General features: G+C 50.5%; 9 protein-coding genes across 9 annotated transcripts; 5 read left to right on the top strand and 4 right to left on the bottom strand.

Annotated features, from left to right (window-relative positions):
• Nucleotides 1–687: 687 nt before the first annotated feature.
• Nucleotides 688–2,315, top strand: GCS1-0 (Ceramide glucosyltransferase; the record flags this gene model as incomplete). The annotated part of the gene is made up of 2 exons (XM_037319584.1): nt 688–770; nt 821–2,315. 2 exons carry the CDS (start codon nt 688–690, stop codon nt 2,313–2,315), a joined length of 1,578 nt encoding a protein of 525 aa, XP_037180914.1.
• Nucleotides 2,316–3,645: 1,330 nt separating this feature from the next.
• On the bottom strand, nt 3,646–4,325 carry CGCA056_v004328 (uncharacterized protein; the record flags this gene model as incomplete). Its single annotated transcript, XM_037319583.1, has 3 exons — nt 3,646–3,775; nt 3,840–3,988; nt 4,056–4,325. The coding sequence occupies 3 exons, from the start codon at nt 4,323–4,325 to the stop codon at nt 3,646–3,648; spliced, it is 549 nt and encodes a 182-aa protein (XP_037180913.1).
• A 2,753-nt stretch (nt 4,326–7,078) lies between these two features.
• On the top strand, nt 7,079–8,068 carry CGCA056_v004327 (uncharacterized protein; the record flags this gene model as incomplete). Its single annotated transcript, XM_037319582.1, has 4 exons — nt 7,079–7,300; nt 7,390–7,650; nt 7,717–7,806; nt 7,874–8,068. The coding sequence occupies 4 exons, from the start codon at nt 7,079–7,081 to the stop codon at nt 8,066–8,068; spliced, it is 768 nt and encodes a 255-aa protein (XP_037180916.1).
• Nucleotides 8,069–10,866: 2,798 nt separating this feature from the next.
• On the top strand, nt 10,867–11,211 carry CGCA056_v004326 (uncharacterized protein; the record flags this gene model as incomplete). Its single annotated transcript, XM_037319581.1, has 1 exon — nt 10,867–11,211. One exon carries the CDS (start codon nt 10,867–10,869, stop codon nt 11,209–11,211), a length of 345 nt encoding a protein of 114 aa, XP_037180915.1.
• Nucleotides 11,212–11,547: 336 nt separating this feature from the next.
• Nucleotides 11,548–12,477, bottom strand: HEM13 (Oxygen-dependent coproporphyrinogen-III oxidase; the record flags this gene model as incomplete). Its single annotated transcript, XM_037319580.1, has 1 exon — nt 11,548–12,477. The coding sequence occupies one exon, from the start codon at nt 12,475–12,477 to the stop codon at nt 11,548–11,550; it is 930 nt and encodes a 309-aa protein (XP_037180918.1).
• Nucleotides 12,478–13,397: 920 nt separating this feature from the next.
• Nucleotides 13,398–14,997, top strand: CGCA056_v004324 (uncharacterized protein; the record flags this gene model as incomplete). The annotated part of the gene is made up of 8 exons (XM_037319579.1): nt 13,398–13,709; nt 13,802–13,888; nt 13,939–14,065; nt 14,120–14,237; nt 14,309–14,495; nt 14,544–14,715; nt 14,784–14,916; nt 14,973–14,997. 8 exons carry the CDS (start codon nt 13,398–13,400, stop codon nt 14,995–14,997), a joined length of 1,161 nt encoding a protein of 386 aa, XP_037180917.1.
• Nucleotides 14,998–15,381: 384 nt separating this feature from the next.
• soxC (Dibenzothiophene desulfurization enzyme C) lies at nt 15,382–16,843 on the bottom strand (the record flags this gene model as incomplete). The annotated part of the gene is made up of 4 exons (XM_037319578.1): nt 15,382–15,792; nt 15,848–15,956; nt 16,013–16,486; nt 16,542–16,843. 4 exons carry the CDS (start codon nt 16,841–16,843, stop codon nt 15,382–15,384), a joined length of 1,296 nt encoding a protein of 431 aa, XP_037180920.1.
• A 714-nt stretch (nt 16,844–17,557) lies between these two features.
• On the bottom strand, nt 17,558–18,544 carry patA-0 (Acetate transporter protein patA; the record flags this gene model as incomplete). The annotated part of the gene is made up of 5 exons (XM_037319577.1): nt 17,558–17,657; nt 17,712–17,913; nt 17,968–18,078; nt 18,149–18,344; nt 18,401–18,544. The coding sequence occupies 5 exons, from the start codon at nt 18,542–18,544 to the stop codon at nt 17,558–17,560; spliced, it is 753 nt and encodes a 250-aa protein (XP_037180919.1).
• Nucleotides 18,545–19,434: 890 nt separating this feature from the next.
• On the top strand, nt 19,435–20,708 carry sfnG-1 (FMNH(2)-dependent dimethylsulfone monooxygenase; the record flags this gene model as incomplete). The annotated part of the gene is made up of 3 exons (XM_037319576.1): nt 19,435–19,484; nt 19,537–19,879; nt 19,932–20,708. 3 exons carry the CDS (start codon nt 19,435–19,437, stop codon nt 20,706–20,708), a joined length of 1,170 nt encoding a protein of 389 aa, XP_037180922.1.
• Between the last annotated feature and the right edge of the window lie 26 nt (nt 20,709–20,734).

Raw genomic sequence — 20,734 nt, 5'->3', positions numbered from 1 at the left:
GCCGAAAAATCACCTCACTTCCCGGAGGCAGCTCGATCCTGTTCGGCAGACGTGTGGTAGGTTGGGAAGAAAGCAGCAGGTCGCAAGCGTCGCGCAGAAAATTTCTGAGTAGAAAAAGGACTCCGCCGTATCCATTGTCGCTTGTTTCCGTCCCCACCGTCTGACTCTTTTTTGTCCTCCGGAAAAACTCGGCATTGAGGTGTGGCTCGCTGACATAAGCCGCCAGGGCTGTCCTCAGCTGCAGCCGGATAGAGCTTGAGCCACACAGGTCTGTGCCACAGCTCACCAGCCCCAGCTGAGTTCCTGCCCCAGGCGCGAGGCTTTAACCTGTGGCTCGTGCTTGCCTCCCCAATCTTAGCATTTGGAGATTTTGGTGGGGCTCGTCGAATTTCGATGCCACGCGACGTGGAAGTTGCTCTCCGATAATGCCGATCCTTTGGGACTTTGGGATGCTGCAACCTTGTAACCCGCTTCCTGGCTTTTGCTGACGCTCCTTTGCTTTTCCTCTCGTCAACTTCAGACACGTCTTGGATCGCCAGATTTTGCAATGACCTTCTGACAAGGGGCCCGCTACATTTTTTGCTTCATGGCGTTTGGTTCTGTCTTGTCTTGATCGCACCACTCTAATAGTCAACCTCTACGTCCTCCGCCTCAACGGTATCATCTTGCGCCATGATTAACCTCTCAATGGCGCCCCAGGCGATTGCTGGCGTATGCGTTGTCTGGAGCACGTTTGTTTACATTGTACAATCCATTGGGATTTTCAGAATGTAAGCTGAGCTCTCTGATGCTACTGCGCCAATGCTGACCATGGCGATAGTTTCAAATCCTACTCCTACCCGCCGAGACCCGCCGTGTCGTCTTCCCTCAAGAAAGAAGATGTCCCGCACATCACCGTTATTCGTCCCGTCAAGGGCCTCGAGCATGGCCTCTACGACTGCATTGCTTCCTCATTCCGACAAAACTACCCCGCCGACAAGATGACCATCTACCTCTGTGTAGCCGAGAAGAGTGACCCCGCATACCCTGTGCTGAAGAAGGTCGTGGAGGAGTTTCCCAGCTTCGATGCCCACGTACTCGTGGAAGATGAAGATCCTTTGCTGCACGGCCAGTCAGGCCACATCGACAACCTCGGACCGAACCCTAAGGTCAGGAACATTAGTCGTGCCTACCGCGAGGCCAAGAGCGACATCATCTGGGTCATGGACTGCAATATCTGGATCAGCAAGGGGGTTGCCGGGCGCATGGTGGACAAGCTTCTGGGCTATGAGGCCGACGACAAACAAGTCAAGCCCTACAAGTTTGTCCACCTGCTCCCCATCGTTGTCGACACTGTTTCTCCTCGCGATGCTCCTACCCGGGAGATACAGACCCTGCTTTCGTCAGGGCCCGAACCCGACTCCTACCAAAGCCACAACGGATCCCTGTTGGACTATGCGCGAACCCAAGGCGGTGGACGTCTCGATGAGATGTTTATGGCTACAACGCATGCCAAGTTTTACGGCGCAATCAATACGGTTGGTGTCGCCCCTTGTGCTGTGGGCAAGAGCAATATGTTCCGCAAGTCACACCTGGATCAGGTAACGGATCCCGCCCAAAACCCAACTCTTCTCGCGAACAAGAACCTCCCCAAAGGCATCGACTACTTTTCTGAGTACATCTGCGAAGACCATCTCATCGGCGACCTCCTATGGAAATCAAACCTCCCCGGCTTCAGGAACCATGGCCTCGTCGTCGGCGATATCGCTGTGCAGCCCATGGCTGGCATGTCTGTTCGAGCATACTTCAACCGCCGTGCCAGGTGGCTCCGGGCGCGCAAGTATACTGTTCTCGCAGCGACCTTGGTCGAACCTGGTGTCGAGTCCCTGCTCTGCTGTGGTTATTTCGCCTTCGCCGTGACCACGCTACCCTGGTTCGGCAAGACATTTGGCACTTCCCAGACTTGGGGTGCCTTCGGTCTTTACTGGTTGGCTTTCGAGTTCATCTGGATGACCTTCGACTGGTTCACCTACAACCGCCTTCACGCAGGACACACTATCGAAATCGATGAGAACACCCCGCTGTTTGCCAGAGGCACCACAACTCCCGGCGGCGCCCCTGCCAGATCCTTCTTCGAATGGCTGCCTGCTTGGCTTGGCAGAGAATTCCTCGCTCTTCCCATCTGGACCTGGGCCGTTTTCTGCGGATCCACTGTGAATTGGAGAGGTCGGACTTTCAACGTCCGCACCGACATGAGTGTTGTTGAGGTCGATGAGGCGCAAACGGGCTCGTCAGGAAGCAGCCAGCGTTCAAGAAGTAAAGACCGTTTAGATTAGACGCGCGATGATAGACAATACCCCTACCTAATGTTAAATCCGGCATAGCCACTTCGATATCGAAGTTGACCGTTCATCACTCGTGCCCCTCAAGTCTCAGAGTCACCTTCAACCTTTAGATGTCGTTTCCAGACTTTTTCTTGTCATCCAAAACATTCTCAACTACCTCCCCGTCCGCCTTAAACGCCATCATCCCGGCCGCCTCCCTCGCCTCAACCCACTCCAGCCTCATATTCTCATCCCAGGGCACCCTCTCCACATCCCGCGAAACATCCTCTACATCAATCCTCGCCGCAAACCAGAACACAATCTTCAGCGCACCAGTGAAGACGCACGGTTACACACAACCCGACGACGCCTCACCATTCTCCAGGCCGTCCGTCACATCAGCATTCTCGCCCACAGGAAAGGTCCCCTGAAGCTTGGGATCAGGCGTGGCCCGCGTGGCTACCTTGAGAGGGAGCGCCTCGACCTGCAACCCAGTTTCCTCGCGCGTCTCGCGGAGTGCGGTGGCTAGGAGGACTTCACCGATATCTTTGCGGCCTTTAGGAAGCCACACGGTGTTGTCGGCGATGTCTCGCAAGACGGCGATTCTACGAGAGACGGGGTCGACGGGGACGGTTCCGCAGGAGATGAGGATATTTTGCGAGGGGTACTGGCGCTGGGGAGTTTAGAGGAAGAGGGATCTGGATGCGTTGGGGTTAGCTTCGCAGGCAGCCATGATGGTGGTGTTTGTGCTGTGGGGAGAAGCGTGAAGCTGGGTACATGTTGTTCATTGCGTTGACAAGGACTCAGCACTAACGGTTGCATATGCGAGGCTCTGAGCTGACGGCGTAAGATTGGTCCAGGTTTTGGTGAGTCAGACCGGAACCAACCAACTCGTCGATGATGCGGCACTTTGGGTGTCATCGATTTCATTCTAAGCTGCCTACGGATTGCATGTGCTGTTCCTTTCCGGGAGGGATCGTTGAAGCTAGCAGACGTGATCAAAATAGTAGCATGAACGTGAAGGACTTCAAGGACAAGGAGGGTGTGATTAATCGATCACAGGAGCAACAGCATACAATCGTTGCCTTATAGAAGTCAACCGGAAGTAAAAGTCGAAGGCCTTTTACACAACCTATCATTCAACAGCAACTCAGAGACGGGATGGAAGATGGGGTGAAGACCAAGATAGCAAGTTCAACAATAAATATTAACATTTAATCATGATCGTGATCGTAGATAACTTTAGGTACATCATGATGCATATTTCGAGACAGTACAGCTTGACCGTTTCATACTACCAGCCTGGTGTTCAAAGCCTCGTGTATAGATACCGGAACGAAGCTTAGTTGCCAGGCTTGCGGATCCAGACAAGCAAGTTTCCATTGCCGTAGGCATACTCAGCTCCCTGGACGGTGTTGTCCGCGCGCGTGCAGTAGTCCATCACGAACCCAGCACCACGAGCGACGTCGTTGCTGGAATATTCAGTCAGCTGATGGCTCGAGCAACAACAAAAACGCAGATAGTGAGTGGACTTACCAAGACGAAGAAGTGGTAGTAGCGCCACCGCCGGCGACACCGGTAATCTGAGCCCGTCCGGCTACGCAGAAGACGCTGGAGCGGTCCACTTGGCAGGCTTGGCCGCCCTTGCGGGCGAGTTCGTTGATGCACGTGACGGCGTCGGGGACCTGGTCACTTAGGTTAGATACTACGCGCTTAGAGATATTCATTGCTTATGATTTATCATTTACTTACATAGGCCTCGGTGTTGGGGATCGTGTTGCAGTAGTACCTCTTCTGGAGCAGCCCGTTCTCGGCAGCGGCGCTGGTCTCGTTCAGGGACGCGTGCCACGCCTCGACGGCCTCCTCGGGGGTGAGGTTATCGCCGTCCGGGTTGGCGATGATGCCGTCGACCCACTTGGAGAAGGAGAAGACCTCGACGGAGTCGGTCTGGGTAGTCGGGGCGGCCGTGGTAAGGGCTGCCAGGGCCAGAGTAGCGAGGGCGGGGAGGGTGAAGGAGACCATCTTGAACAAATTGGAGCCTTCGCTGGTTTTGGTGGGAGCTGCTGGTGGAGAGACAGGAAGAAGAGGGAAAGATTGGCAGCGAAATCGATTTGTTTATATATCCGTTTCTTTGGTCAAGTTCTTGAGATACCTCGTCTTGCTCTGTATGCCGAAAGGTTGCCTGCCTGGTATCTGTGGAACTGCTCTTATTCGATAGTTCGTACAAAAGATCTTTTTGATGCCCCGTATCGATGTCAGCTTCATTTACAACGTGGAAAGAAGTTACCAGGGTCGGTAAGGCTCAGTTAAGCTATCCGCTTGAGCCGAATCAACGCTCCATGTAAGCTGGACATAACGGTATGTAATGGAAAGGGAATAGCTTCACTCGCTTGGAGGTGTCTTATCCACAGAGTGAAGGCCGGTACCCACTCAACGGCCCGCGGCATGCCGTCGCCTAAGCATAATCGTGTTAGTTGCTGCTGGTTTAACCTGAAAGTCACCTCAGGACCCCCCGCCTCCCTGCCGCGAGGATACCAGTGCGGATCAGCACCTGGCTCGCCGAATTGAACCATCGGTTGACGTTCGCTTGACTGCAACGATAGTCTTATCACGCTTACCAACAGGGCGTACTGGAATGTCAAGACTCCATTACCGATCCAACCTCTAACCAATTCGGCTTTAAGATTGTGAAGTGATAGAATGCATGGGCAGGCGATACCTAAGTCAAGTATCAACGGTTCATCGCGTATATGCGGTGTGCCATCGTGGGGCGTTCGTTGGCGGCAGCCTAGAGTTAAACCCCGAAGTTCCCGCCCATTTAACCCACTGAAGCCTGGCTTGGCATTGGCGTGTCCTGTGCTCCTGCGGGTCCCCAATGTGACCTGCACTCGGTTGCTCGTCCGAAAGACGACTCGTATTTCGAGGACCTTGTATGTGGGGAGTGAGCTTAGCAGAGCTTTTCTGGGGCTGGGCAGACGTTCATTAAAGCAAACCAGTGTTCGAAATACCAAAGATCTTTTCATCCTCGCTGGTGGAGTTGACGACCCGAAAGCCCGCACTCCTTGGTGACCCCTAGCCAAAATCTTCTTCTTCGTATGTTGGCTGAGGTCGGTGCTTCACAGACGCATGGGTTAAACGCGAGATAGAATCAAGCATGAATCTGACAAGAAAATCTCCATCCCAGACGTGAGAGACGATATCCATCATGCTCAAGAAGAGACGACATATACGTGCAAAAGTCAAGGCCTCACGTTGAAACACTCGCAAGTTGCGAGTGAAAATGGCCTTGCGTTTTCTCTACGGTGCATGGTATTCGACCTGGCTTATAGTCAACTCGTCAGCCAATGGACTTAGTAGCACGTGGTACGGAGTTGTACACGGAGCCGCAATGGCTTTTTTTTCGAGCAAGTCAGTGATACTAGACGGCAGGAGATTGAAAATATCTCCAAGCCATATTGAAGAAATCCGCTGTCCTCATATCAATAATGTCGATTCAAGTCATAATACTGTTAGCCCGGTCAATTATGCATCGATACACCATCCGAGTCCTCGGGAATTTAGTGGAATACATCTAGATTTCCGATGGCTCAATCAGCTCGACTCAATTCGACTCAATTCGACGCTCGTGTCGACACTCGCGTATTCTCGGGTTTCCTCATGTAGTCGTGTTCGGTGATCAGGCAGGCTGACGGGCGACAGTGACGGAGCTGCAGGAAAGTTGCGTGTTGCTAAGCATATATACTTGGTCACGAAAAGCATACGGTCTTGCTACTGGTGGCCTTCTCTGTCACAACGCTTTAGAAAAGCCTCCGTAAGCGCCAGAGCAACTGCTTGGCCACGTACTTCCATTTAATTGGTTACCTGTTGTGACGCAGCAAGGATAGTACGTCCTGCCCCGCATTTTACATCGATGCAGAGCAGCCCAATGCAGCCGTCCACAGATGCGGTATTTCTTGTCATTATGCACTTACGAGGGACATTTAAGATCGAAGTCCTTCTTTTCAGTGTCAATTCCGTCCGGGAAAATGGTTGACACATGCGCATCCCTAATCTTGCTCCCACTCTTGGCAAATCTGTCTCGAGCTGTACCTTAATTCAAAGCAGGCTTGCAACGGGAATCATAACCACATAAGCGACAAATATTAGCTAGCCGTTCGCAAAGATGGCGGCGGAGGTTCTATTTTTCAATGGTTCGTGGGCTCCGATCACAAGACTTGCGCTTTGAAATTGAATGTATCCCAGAAACGTATGAGATGTGGGAATGGACCCCTGCGCCAGTCAACCTGCTCCATGACAACCTCAGACTTAAGACGAAATGCTACTTGTAATCCAAATGCCGTTAAAATGAATCGGAAAGTAATTGACCGGTTTGACCAAGGTTTCTCCAAGATGAAGTTTCGTTCAAAGGAGACGCAGACCCACGAGAAGGGAAGAAAGACCAGTCAGACGAGCACCGTCGCAAAGTCTTGCGATGGTTTAATGTCCCGGACTTCGTCAGCAACAAAACTTGCGCTGAACTGAACGGCTACTTCGGATGCAGGAGCTCAGCCAAAGATCCATCTCAGGGAAAATTCAAATCACTAAACAAGAAGCTGGACAGTCTGAGTATGCAGAAACGAGCCCTTCTTTACCCTTTCCTTTTCATATGAACAGTTTAGGAGCGACTAATACGTGATGCATTGCTAGCCACCTGGACTCGTATCCTTACGAAAAAGATTCTCGAAAGCAGCGAGAAATGTAGATACGGAAGCGGTAAGAAATATGAATGGTTTGAAATGGCGCTCTTCACACGGTGGACTTCAAACGGTACAAACCAGATTCTGTGCATCGACACACCCGGAGAATTGAAGGAACGCCTGTTCGAATCTCTGGCATCCTCAGACACTCTTGAGTTTCAGGATCCTTTTGCAATGTTCCGACCGCTTTTAGACGAGATCCTCAAGATCAGTGACCAGTACACCTGGCGAATGTCCAAAGAGATTCGAAAACACGAGAAGGTGAGCCACATGAGCCACCTCCAGCCCTCCGTTCATCACACCCGTTATGGGCGGTCATGACCGTATTGACCTGTGCTGACTACATACAGAGCCGCTCAAAGAGACCTTCATTCGATGAGCTTAATGATCTTCGTAGACATGCGCGGCACATCGAAGAAGTACAAGAAGTTAGTGTCGAGACCTTGGAACGCCTGGCTTCTAGGCAAGAAGACAACTTTAGGCAGCTTGAACTGGAGGAAGACTACCAGTCCGAAGCAATCGAATATTTGAGATTTCAGCTGCAGATAATGAAGAGCCTCAGGCGACGTTCTCAAGCTAACTCCGAAAGATTGGATGGAGAAATGAACTTGGTAGGCTCACTGATTACCATTGGACAAGTATTTCATCGCGTCTAGGCTGCTAAAGTCAATCGTTAGGCGTACAATGTGATCGCAAACACGGATAGTCAGATCATGAAATCCATTACTCTCCTAACTATGATATTTTTGCCGGCTACGTTCATATCGGTAAGCAATCTTGCGCCAATCAGGCCATCAAACATATTTCTCAGGCGCCACCCTAATCATTTTCAAGGCTTTGTTCAGCACCACCTTCTTCGAATTTCACGAGTATGGATGGAACTTTTCCACTCGATTCTGGATATACTGGGTTGTAACGGTTCCTTTGACGCTTTTTGTCCTCGCCGTATGGGGGGCATGGATCGGGGGATCTGCCGGGAAAATCAGAGCAAAGATTCTCGGGGGATCTTCCAAGAACAAGAAAGCGTAGGCATTGACGCAAGACATCATAGAGCACAGAGGACCACTACAAATTCAAAGAGCAACGGTTCGGTGGCTTCGGTTCAGTAGAGTGGAAGGCAGCAGGGTGATGGGCACTGTGCTTGGTCGTTGAAAGTAACAGTAGTCATTCTGTTCAGTCTTATCGGTAGCATTCGATCTTCATATTAGACGGATGACGCTTTTGTTGGTTGTCTACCACGGTATCTGTATTTTGGCAATCGCCTCAGCTAGCAAATCATATCTGGAAATACCAGCCACAACGCTGTGCCAATCGGCATGATCAAGCTGAGGAACACGAGCAGCCATGACCTTGCCCACCGTAATATTGCCATAATTGGCGTCTCCGTTCGTCCCAAACCTGCGAGCGCGATCGACGTACCGAGGCGCGATAGTTACGCCGCGAGATGAACTTGATCGCGTCTGGTTCATGTTGGCATTATGAACAACTGCAATCGCGAAATCAGCCGGGCGATCAATGTCCTCCGTCTGGACATAGTTTTCGATAGAGGCTGCGATGACCAATCCGATATTTTCTTTCGCAAACGTTTCGGCGTATTCTGGTGACTGAAGCCTGGCAAGGGCATTCATAATACGATTGCGAGCGCCTTCTGAGCCAGCAATATTGTAAGGCTGTTCTCCAACGCCTGACTCAACTGGGAATGTTATGGTATGTATCTGAGTGCCAGCAGGCGCTCTTCGCATGATGTTCGTTTCGAGGACCTCCTTCTTCTTGGCGTTTTCAGTTGGTATGACCAGAAGAACAATTTTTCCACAGGTCGGGAAATGATATGTAGGTAATGGTTTCGGCTGCTGTGTTGGCCTTGCCGGCACAATATGCTCTGTGGCTGAAAGAGAGTCTATCGTCAATAGCGAAGAGTCGGTGTCAACTGCCAAATATCGAAGTTCTTTTGCGAGTAGAACCGCATTCTGGAATGATCGTTGATCGATATTGGTGTCGTCAGTCTGTACCGCAAATACGCATACGGCTGTCCCATGATGATAAGTCTGAAGAGCTTCTGATCACCATTCAGCTAAGTCAGATACACAGGCACCCAGAAGGCTCACGTAGTGCAGCCGATGAACATGCTGGAGTAGGAGAAAGAGATTCTAGATTTATGTCATAGTGTAGCTTTGGTTGGTCTCCAAGTGAGCTGCCCAAACCCAAGGAAACTGAGTCAGAAGAAGGGGCGGAATGATGAAGCGAAAGCCATCCCCCGAACTCCTCGACCTCCGCATGAAGAACACTGACCGCATTCTCTAGCGTTGACACAGCGACTGTATCGTTCCCAAGGCATGGGCTTAGATATAAATCTATGGAGTTTGCGTCTAGCAGCGGCTGAGTGGGGATGGTTGTGACAACAATGCATTGAGTCGACGAAAGATTTGTTAATGTGTACTGTAGGTCGCCCATGTTGAACACGTCATTGGAAGAGCCCAAAATGAGGATTTTCGTCGTACCCCTGTCTGAGCTTATTGTGTTCGTTTCGGTGACGGGAAGTCCTTCGTCGTCGCTCCCGAAAACAGCCGCCGCGAGTGCCTCTTCCTCATGATCTTGACAGATGCAAATAACAGACGGAGATTCGGCATACATGGTATTAGTGATAGACTGAAGCGGCTGCGGTCGTGGACAGACAAACCATCTCAAAAATGAGGAGAGCATGCGTGATTCTGTTGCGACGAAGCACAATGATGACATGAGCGATATAAGGGGCCACGGGCCAATCCAATCGGAATTAAGTGGCGATTGGGGTCATGAGGCCCTAAAACTCGCATGTCTCGTTTAAACGCATAACAACGTATAGAGACAACCCTTTTGAAGAGTCATTTGAGCAAGCCCTCACAGAAGCATTATTCGACGGCTGCGATGGTCGTACGTTCAGGACTTTCACAAGTTTCCTCAACCTCATGATGTTGAACTTTCACCTAGGGATTGATAAAATAAGTGCGGGTCCGATGCCGGGTTGTATAGCGTGGATCCAGCACACAGAATGCCTGGAAAGCTTGAGTGAGGGTGATTCGGCGCACAGCCCTTCTTGTCCATGATGGAGGGGTTTTGGTAATGTTAAAAATGTGGCAGCTGAGTAACACGATCGGAATCTGTATGCGTGTCACGCTAACAATATGTCGCCAGTGCATGTTCGTCACGAGCGTGCTCAGCCACAAGCCGTTGAATCATCTATCCTCAGCTGCGATCCCTAGGCACTCGGGTCCAAGATTATAATATCGGCTCACGAGTGACTTGCTGAATCATGCCTTGACTAAAGTTGCGCGCCCCTATTAGTACTTAGGCAGTCAATAAGTCTTTTGTTGTTGAAACTCTGACTTGAGAGACTTGGTGGTATCGCTGATCTATCTTTCCACCAATGAATGCTACTAGTAAGACCTGGGCTTTGGATATTTTATTTAATCAGAAGACTAAGTGAGGCACCTGGAGTGTTCCGTTAGTCTTTATGAAAATGCGATTCATTACTCAGGTTCCCTTGCGGTTGGAACCGATTAAGGTTTTGATGGCATTTGGCGAGATGAGATTTCATCAATTGCCAGATTATCCTACCGACGATGCCGAGAAGCACTGTTACTGAGAAGAGTAAAGATGGAAAGAATAAATACTCAGGTGATGCAAGGCACCCGGTGATTTCTCCCAATCACCACGCACTACAGTTTTGGCTTCTCTTCAAGCAAAGTAGGTAAGCATGCATTCTAACAGATCTTAAGTAAATTTGGACTACAGGTTGACAGAATATGACGCACAGTCATCTCTCTTTACCCCAGTCACACTCAGCCAACATGCAAATTTCCTACTTCGCCATCCTGGCCACGGCCCTGCTATCTGGCGAGGCCCTTGCGGCATGCGGCGAGGGCACCTTCAACGGCAAGCCGAATTCATACCAAAGAGTGTCAAACTGCGGGCTCAAACAGAACAACGTCTACTTCTGCGGTGACTCGGGAACCTCCGTCGTTCATAAGCAGAGTCAGCTTGTCCTCCGCGCTGGGAAGGTCGACTCAACGGTCTTAGTTGCGTGTGACGGGTACGGCTTCCTTTACCACTGCTCCGCAGCCGAGACGGGAAGGTTCAGAGAGCCTCAGTGCAAAGGCGCAGTGTGGGAGGTAGAGAATGTCAAGGAACTTTAACGGCTTGGTGGGAATAGGGAGGGACTTGAGTAGGGCGTTGACCGCATGTGATACCAGGAGTTTTGAGATTATCAGCAAAAGACCCCTGGAAAGCCAAAAAGAAAATGCCAAAATTTAGATGAGTTATCGAATTTCATCGTATCGCTCCAAATACATACGCAGGTGTGTTGTGCAGGAAAATTGCACGATTCATAATTCGCACTCCGTGTGATGGCGAGAACTCCGGCGAATGCGATTGCGAAGTTCCGCAATTCGCCATCTGCGGCCCATGCCTATAGGAGAAGGAAATGACGATGGATTTCCCAATTTGATATCTTGTCAACAGCTCGGATAACCTCAGACCCACTCCCGAGGACTCCGTAGCACTTCAAGGAGCTTGCCCTCCCGACTATCGGGCTCCGGCTCCTCATACATGTAGTGCCACTGAGCTGTGACTGGAAGGCTGATAAGAATGCTCTCAACCCTTGAACCAGGCACATTCAAACCGAAAGCCGTTCCGCGATCATGAACAAGGTTGAACTCGACGTATCTTCCCCGGCGGATTTGCTGCCACTCCTTTTCCTGGTCATTGAAGGGAAGATCTTTTCGCTTTTCCACAATTGGTATGTAGGCTGGTACCAACGCATTCATAGTCGCTTGCACGAATGCATAGATTTGATCGAGGTTCCCGAAGTTCTCATCTAGATCGTCGAAGAAAATACCTCCCACTCCTCGCCTTTCCCCACGGTGTTTGATGTTGAAGTATTCGTCGCACCACTTCTTGAACTTGGGATAATAACCGACATCGTGTTCATCACACGCCGATTTGAGGGTTGCATGAAAATGTTTTGCATCCTCCTCAAAGAGATAGCTTGGGGTAAGGTCACTCCCGCCGCCGAACCAAGCGGTCTGCGCAGAACCATCGCGAACAGTCTCGAAGTAGCGCCCATTCATGTGTACCGTGGGTGCCATCGGATTCTTTGGATGAACGACCATGCTCAGCCCCAGCGCGTAGAAGTCCAGCTCATTCGCATCAGTAGCTATGTTCTTGTGGTTCTGTCGCATCTCCTCGATTGCACTGCGGTTGAGCTTGCCATGGACGATGCTGATATTCACTCCGGCCTTCTCGAGGACGTGACCATCTTGTAGAACGCATGTGCGGCCGCCACCGCCACCATTGGGTCGTTCCCATTCATCTATGCGAAATGTGGTTCCGTCAAGTGCCTCCAAGGCTGAGATTATTTCTTTCTGCTTCCGTCGGATAAAAGCCTCCATGCGCAGGCGCATCGGCGAAGCGTCGGAATTCTCATGCGCCTTTAGACTCTGGTTAGTATTCAATAGACAAAAAGGAGAGCATCCGCCACAGTGGAGACGTATTGCATACCATTTGGAATCACCTAAGAGAAGGTCCTCAAAGTACAGGATGCAGATGTCGGTTAATTCGCTGACATGAGAAATTATGGTCCAAGTAGTTGAGGAAGCATTGACTGACAGGACGGTAACCCCACTATGACACTGACATTTGATTGCCAAGCTCACTTGATGTTATCGGCCTATCAAGCGCATTTACTCATACCCTTGCTCATGGTGGTTAAGTGCCTGGGACGCCGCGAACACCTTCCTGATTGAAACAAAATATCAGCCACCAGCCACACCAAAACCGACTTCATTTTTGGCGGAGACTGTGGAACATAGTGCCAATGGATAATTAAAGAGGCCAAATAGATCACGTTGCACTTCTGCTACTATTGTTAAGAGGGAATGATCAATAAGACGCCTAAAGTCTTAAACCCCAACATCGGCTAAGAGGTTCGAGCCTTTATGGACTCCATGGATTGATCCAACTTGATCATCCAGTTTATGCTGTATCGCATTTTGTAACTATTTAGAATAATTCTATCCAAATACCAGACATCTCTTCTTGTCCATAACAAATTCGTCAACATCAATAATGATGTCAAGAGTCTTGAAAGTCATCCCAACATCCTTACAGGGGTTACCATGTGGCTGGTATCTCCAGGAGTGGCGCAGTTAGATGGGCCTGCACAGTGTCAAAGCACGCGATAGCACCCCGCATGCACGCGATACCGCCGACCGCGGGTCCGAGAGTCTATGACAAATCCAACTTTCAACATCAACCGAGGGTTCACCTTCACTCCGATAAACCACAACTTGACGGTTTTCGGAAGGCTTCCAAGTCAACAATAATGGCATCTCAAACGGATCTCGAAAGCCAAAGAAAGGCGACCGACGAGCGCACGCCGCTTCTCGGGGCCTCGGCCGAGGATGAGGAGGCGACTCGTCCACCTCCGGCATACCAGGATCGGAGCACCGGCGATAACGAACACGACGAAAACCAGGACCCAGAGCAGGTCTACCTCATTGCACCGAGTCCTGACGAGGAAGAAAAGCCTAAGCGTACGACTGGATGGTGGCTATGGAGAGGATTTTGGGCTGTTCTAGCCATCTTCGTCTTGGCTGTTTTTATCAAAGGATGGGTTGACGCGAAGGATACGAATGTGAGTATAGAACGAACATGGTCCGCGTTCATGACACAGCCTTTTCAAGCTCATGTCGCGATGGAACCGGTTCAGCTGACAGTGAGACCTAGTTTGATCTTGGAAAGGCACTCAAGAGAGCCCTGGGCGGTGGCTTGAGCGGCGCTGCTGCTATGGTTCTGCAAGTTTTGACGCTCATGGTATGCCCTCTGTTTATCGGTTATGAGGATACGCCCTGACATCTTGAAAGCCTCTTCGTACGATTATGAACTACCAGTATCGCTTTGGCACTGGATTCCGAACTGCTACGGCGACTCTTTACCATGACGGAGGCTTCGGTCGTTATTACCAGGGACTTGGCGCTGCCCTTATTCAGGGTATGTCTCCAGATTGGAGCTTTCCATGCGATCACTGTGACTGAGAATTACCAGGCCCCGTCTCCCGTTTCGGTGACACGGCAGCTAATGCCGGTATTCTGGCTCTGCTTGAGTCAAACTCATTCTTGAACCAGCTCCCAACGCTAATCAAGACTGTCTTCGCTTCGCTTTGGTAGGAAATTCCCACTCAGGGTTGAATTCTTGATCATGTTATCATAATAGTCTACTGACCCTTGATTGAAGCGCCGCCGCTTTCCGCATGATTCTGACTCCTATCGACACTCTCAAGACTACACTCCAAGCACAGGGAGCGAAAGGCACTGCCATTCTTCGCCAGCGTGTCAAAACAAACGGTATCGGAAGTCTGTGGTGGGGAGCATTCGCGACTGCTGCGGCTACCTTCGTTGGACACTACCCGTGGTTTGGAACCGTGAGTTTCACTGTTGTCAGTACCTGCGTACCTTGCTGACCTTCGCAGTACAACTACCTCACCGCCAATATTCCCGAGCCTGACAAGAGCGATATCTTCGTTTGGCTTCTTCGTCTCGCCTTCATCGGCTTCTGCGCTTCTATTGTGTCTGACACTGTGTCAAACTCGTTGAGAGTTGTGAAGACGTATCGCCAGGTCAATGACACCAAGATCTCTTACAGTAAGTTCCTTTTCATGTGTCTTCGCAGCACCATGAGGAACATCTACTAACAGAATACTCCACAACAGCGAAAGCAGCGAAGAATGTCATCGAGAGAGACGGCGTTCTCGGCTTCCTCGGCCGTGGCCTCAAGACTCGCATTCTGGCCAATGGCTTGCAGGGGGTTCTGTTCTCAATTCTCTGGAAGCTCTTCCTTGACCTGTGAGTTGCCTTTCCTACTCGGTATTGACTTTTATGCATTTACTGATGTCTCGTAGTTGGGAGAAGAAGACTAGCTCTTGAAAGTAGACCAGGGTATTGTATAGTGCAACAAGGCCTTGACCAGTGCTACTCAGAGACATGGGGCCTATTTCGATCGCTCTCACCAAACGCCTCGTTATCGGCATGGAAGAAATTAGTGATCAACTTGTTGCATGGTCTCCTTCAGACCTTCAGAGTCCGACAATACGTAACTGGCTACCTTGCAGTCACCAGCTGGCATAGATTTTGATTGTTACTGGTCGTGGAACATCTTCTAACCTGTAATGGTTACTTTCGGGCGCAAAGGCGTTGTTCATTACCATGTCGTCTTGACAGCGAATGAAGAAAATGCCTACGTTTTCTTGCGGCAACGTGTTCCTCATCTGAATGTATTCTTTTGGCCAAATCTATCTAGAAGACTACGTCTCATGTGTACCAAGTAGGCTCAGGAATCTCGCCCAATAGCTGATATCTTCCAAGCTCCCGGTTCTTGTACGCAACAGGGTCATGCAAGGAGTGCGTTCGGATGTCTCTCCAGAATCTGTCCAGACCAACCTTGGACCCAGTGGCCTTCGCGCCAGTAACCTCAAAGATACCCGATGTTACCTTCAAACCGGTGTCAGTTGCCGTAACCTTGACACTTGCAACCCACTCAGCAGCCTCTCCTCTCTCTTGTGCGGTGAGCTTTGCTTTGGTCGTAGGGTCTCCAGAGTGCTTGTACACATTGTCAATCTCTTCACCAGCCTTATCGGCGAGCGCCGTGGCAGCACGAAGATGAGCCAGGAAGTTGCCATACGTAGACAGAATGTAGAATTCATCTTCCGCCTTGTCCTTGTTCTGGATCGGAATCGCATCAGCAACCGTATTTTATCAGCAGGACTCATGGACTTACGTCTCCACCAAAGGGCCAAGCCCGGGTGTTCTTTCTGGTATATGCGGAAGCAAAGTCTAGTGCACCCCACGCGATGCCGATATAGAAGTTGCTGAAGACAAGCTGAATGCTAATTGTAGAGCCTGTCAGCAACTGAATGGAGTCCGGCGTAGTAGACTATCTCACGTTGGTAGAAGCAAGGAGGCAAATGGAATCTTGAGAATCGCGGGATCAGGCTTCTTCTCGGCGGCGTTCCATCCCAGAGCATCCGCCCAAGGGGCTTTGACGTTTTCGATCTTGACGCTTCCGGACTCACTGAGCCGCAGACCGACGTTGTCCCAATTGTGCGAGAAGATGATGCCTGGCTGATCTGTCTTCACAATGGCGTAAAGATGGTCCTCAGTTCCCTCCAAAACACCCTCGAGCACTGTTAAGTCAGAGATGACACCGCCGGTGTTGAAGTTTTTGAAGCCGTTGAAGACGACGGTATCGCCATCTGAAGTGATCTTATGGTCGCTATCGCGGGGGTTGACAGCGCCTCCCACGAAATAGTTGTTCGAGATGATGAGGTCCTGAGTACGGTCTGCCTGCTCTGGACTTCCGATCACATTTGCGGTCGTTGACCAAAGCAAGTGGTAACCAAGAAGCATTCCGATGGATCTAGCCCAGTTGGTTAGATGCTTAGAACGTCGACTTCCCGGGCCAAGGCACTTACCCATCGCCCTTGGCAACTTCTCGGATCACCTTGTATCCCACGCTCCATGGTTGCTCGCCACCACCATACTTCTTCCAGCCGAGAACCTTCAACAAGCCGGAGTGCTTCAAAAGGGCGATCTCTGCGCGAGGTGATTTGTTTTCCTTCTCTCGAATGGCTGCATCTTGTGCCAAGACTGATGCGACGTCTTTGGCTCGCTGCAGCCAGCTGCTCTCGTCTGTTGGAAGACTCGACCACTTCGCCTTGAACTCGTCGTAGACGCTAGGGTCTGTCGACGGGACGGAACGAGCGTTGCTTGTCATTTTGGGGTGGAAAAATGCAGGTTCGGACGGATAAAAAACCAAGCGCTCGTACGGCAGAATACGTAATAAGATCCCACAAAGTGTCAACAATATCCAATTGCAATGCAACTTACCTCACGAATATGCACGGTGAGCTTCGAGAACGCGTCTCTTATCACTTCTTGAGTACATGTTGAGCCCCTCGTCTCTGCAGTGAATGCGACAGGATAATCAGATGCCGGGTCCGACTGACGATCTCGTGCAACGCCCCACAGCTATGTTGTGATATGTCGCCATCGAACCCAAAGCCGAGCTACCCATAGTTCCCCACACTAGCTCGAAGACACCCCACGTCAGCGATAACGCTCCATGCAGGGACAGAGTTACTGCGGCCAAGAGACTTTCTGGTACCCATGTTCTGAAGCTCCGGCTAAACGGAAATGAGCTCATTATGGTGGGCAATGGGCTATCCATAGAAGCTGGTAGGTTCACTTGATCAAGACGAATATGTCGTCATTCACAAGATATTCGAGTGACTGACAAACGACGCGACCGAGTTTTATTAGAGTTTAGCAGTTGTTCCCATCTACAGGACACAAGGTATGTAACCCCACTGTCAATGTGCCCAACTTTCAGCTGGAAGAAACCAGCTCCCCATAATGCACCGCCCCAGGTTTAGTCTACGCGTTTGCCCGTCGCTTTTTCCTGAGGCTTCACATGTCTTAAATTTTACGACTATTCAACCTTCTTTCTAGTCTTAGGGAAGTACTGCGACGTATCTCCCAATGGCAGTTCAACGAGAGAATCCTTCAGCAGCAGGTGAAATGTCAAGTACCTAGAAACAGTACCATCATTAGTGGAAGTTGTGTAGATAGAATAGAAGTCTTACCATCCAACAAGGCCTGCGAGAAAAGCGAACACTCCTCCGGACTTCTTGAGACCGATAGCGGCAGTGGCGTGGCCGTCTGCTAAGGCGAAGTAGCTTGCAGCAACAAGGACGAAACACAACTCGACGAAAATGAAGATGAGAATGTAGACTACATTCGTTGGGAGAGTCGCGACCAGGTACGCCAAGACGAAGACCGACCAGACTAGAGAAAGACAGATGTCAGATGTTTTCTTCTCAAAAGCGGATTGGTACCTACTGATCATGAAAAGACCAAGAGCATTGTTGAGCTGTTTTGTGTCATCACCGTAGGCTGCAGCAACTCCAAACGAGGGAGTCAGGATGGCACCGTATCCTGCGTAAAATAGTCCTTCAGATCGTGTTAGACGATTCATCGAACCCTGCATGGCGAATTGTCTCTCGATCTTGAACGAACTTACCAAAAGCACTGAAAACACTGTAGCCAAAGCCATTTCCGCCCGTAAGTTCCCACTGGGCCGAGATGAAGAGCCCAAAAGCAGCGAGAAAGAAGAAGTTTGCGATGTAGACGTTCGTAGTTGTGACTCCTCTCCACTCCATCAAACTCAGCGAAAGTGTCGTCAATGTCGTCGAAAAGGCTCCGATGGGTAGCGAAGTCTGAGTAACGTATCGTTAGCTAGAATAGCTCCATTGAGCTGAAAACCTAGACTTACAGCAACTGTAGGCAGAGGCCGCGGTGCCGAAAACCTCGGATAGCTCAAATGGACGGTCTGCGACCTTTCCAGAGCCGACTCAGGCCTGACGGTCTCAATTGCCTTCTCGCTCGTCCCATTTTGAACCGATGAATGAATAGACATGTTGACTAGAAGGTATAGCAGAAAGAAGGAAGATGGTTAAGCTGAGTTGAAGTCTCGAAAGTGACGAAAACTCCAGATTATTGGATCACTCATACGAAGTCCAGCTTGAAGGCATACTTGAACTAAAGTCCGACAGCGCGGTGTCCGAAAAAGAATGAAATTGAGTTTATCTGCGTATCCCTGTCTGCCAAACGCAACCTTGCGAATTGGACGCATCCTCGGCAGTTGAACTAAAATAAAGTTCGCAGATCTAAGGAGAATCACACCTCGCGCAATCCATTGGAGAAATGGGGTCTTCGAAACGTGGGGAAAGCTCCAGTGGGCTGGGATCTGCCAGTCTCGTCATTCTGTCAACAATGATGCAATTGCCCCAGGAGATGGAGCAATTTGATACACGTGCCACGCTTCTTACGATCGGATGTGCTGTTATTCGTCGTAGTCCGTCTAATCTGGGGCTATCTGAGCTTTGACGTGCATCGTCTGGTTGCACTGGAGATCACGACAGAGCTGCTTAGATGTTGACATTGGACTGGACCTTCCAAGATTACGCGGATTTCAACCAATTAATTAAATCGAGCAAACTCTCTCAGAACCTTTGATACATCTCGGCAGGGTGGAATGGCAGATCTCTCGTTCCAATTATCGGGGTAAACAGATCGGCCCCCAATGCCCGCATCCCATTGCCTTCAAAGCTGCAAGGGCGCACGCACCTTTGTCGTTCATGCAACGCACATTCGTGACTCTTGGATTCCATCTCGCTGGGACACTTAACCTCGAAGCCATCTGGTACATCTCTCAGCTACAGCTTCAAGACGTCTTGCGCCTCTTTTGCTGAACATCTCTGGTCTCTACACCCACATTGCAACCTTTTACTTACCTACCAAGACAAAATGGCCCATCCGCATCCTCTCAACACCGACCCTGACCGTCTGAAGTTCGCGTATGTACTGCCTTTTACGGGATTAAGATACATCAGCTGACTATCCTCTCAGCTATTGGGTACCAAACGTGTCAGGGGGCTTGATTATTAGCAAGATCCCTCAAAGGACAAACTGGGACCTCGCCAGTAATATCAAGTATGCCAAAGCCGCGGAGAATGCAGGCATTGAGTACGGCCTCACTCAAATTCGCTTCACGGCGTCTTACGGAGCCGCGAATCAGCACGAGTCTGTCTCATTTTCCCAGGCCATTCTCCAAGGCACAGACACCATCAAGCTCATCGCTGCCATCCTCCCGGGTCCATGGAACCCCACCATTGCTGCTAAGCAGATCGCCAGTATCGACCATTACAGTAACGGCAGAATCGCCGTGAATCTGGTATCAGGTTGGTTCAAGGTAGGTGTCCTCGAACCGCAAATCGAAATGATTGACACTAAAACCTTTTCAGGGCGAGTTCACGGCTGTGGGTGAGTGGTGGCTTGAGCACACAGAGCGATACCGCCGCACCAATGAGTTCATCCGCTGCCTGAAGGGTATCTGGACCGCGCCAGAAGACACCGGCTTCACGTTCGCAGGCGACTTCTACCGCTACAGAGACTACAGGCTCAGCCCGAAGCCAGTACAGAAGCCTCATCCGGAGATCTTCCAAGGCGGCAACAGTGACGATGCTCGGAACAACGGCGCCGAGGTCAGCGACTGGTACTTCATGAACGGCAATGACCTAGACGGTTTCCGTGACCAGATTGCAGACGTGAAGGCTCGGGCGGCCAAGGTTGGGCGTGAGAACGAGGTGCGATTCGCCGTTAATGGCTTCGTCATTGTTCGCGAGACGGAGGAGGAGGCCGTTCGGGTGTTGCAAGAGATCCAGGGCAAGGCTGACAAGGAGGCCGTCAATGCCTTCCGCGACGCCGTTCAGCAGGCTGGAGCTAGCACTTCGAACAAGACGGGAATGTGGGCCAACAGCAAGTTTGATGACTTGGTCCAGTACAATGACGGCTTCAAGACGAAGCTTATCGGAACGAAGGAACAGGTTGCAGAGCGTCTGGTGCTATTGAAGAGTCTGGGAATCAACTTGGTGCTCACTGCGTTCCTACATTACGACGAAGAGATTGAACAGTTTGGGAGAGACGTTGTCCCATTGGTAAGACAGTATGAGAAGGAAGGTCGGGGAAAGGATGCGAACTTTGAGATCGAGAGAACCGGGGACGTGTACAAGAAGAGGTAAACTGATGACAAGCTCATACTGAACGA

The sequence above is a fragment of the Colletotrichum aenigma genome (assembly GCF_013390185.1).
Source record: "Colletotrichum aenigma strain Cg56 chromosome Unknown KSG_Cg56_contig03, whole genome shotgun sequence".
Lineage (NCBI taxonomy): Eukaryota > Fungi > Ascomycota > Sordariomycetes > Glomerellales > Glomerellaceae > Colletotrichum > Colletotrichum aenigma.
Note: the sequence above shows the minus strand (reverse complement) of the source record. Positions and strands in the feature narration are given on the sequence as shown.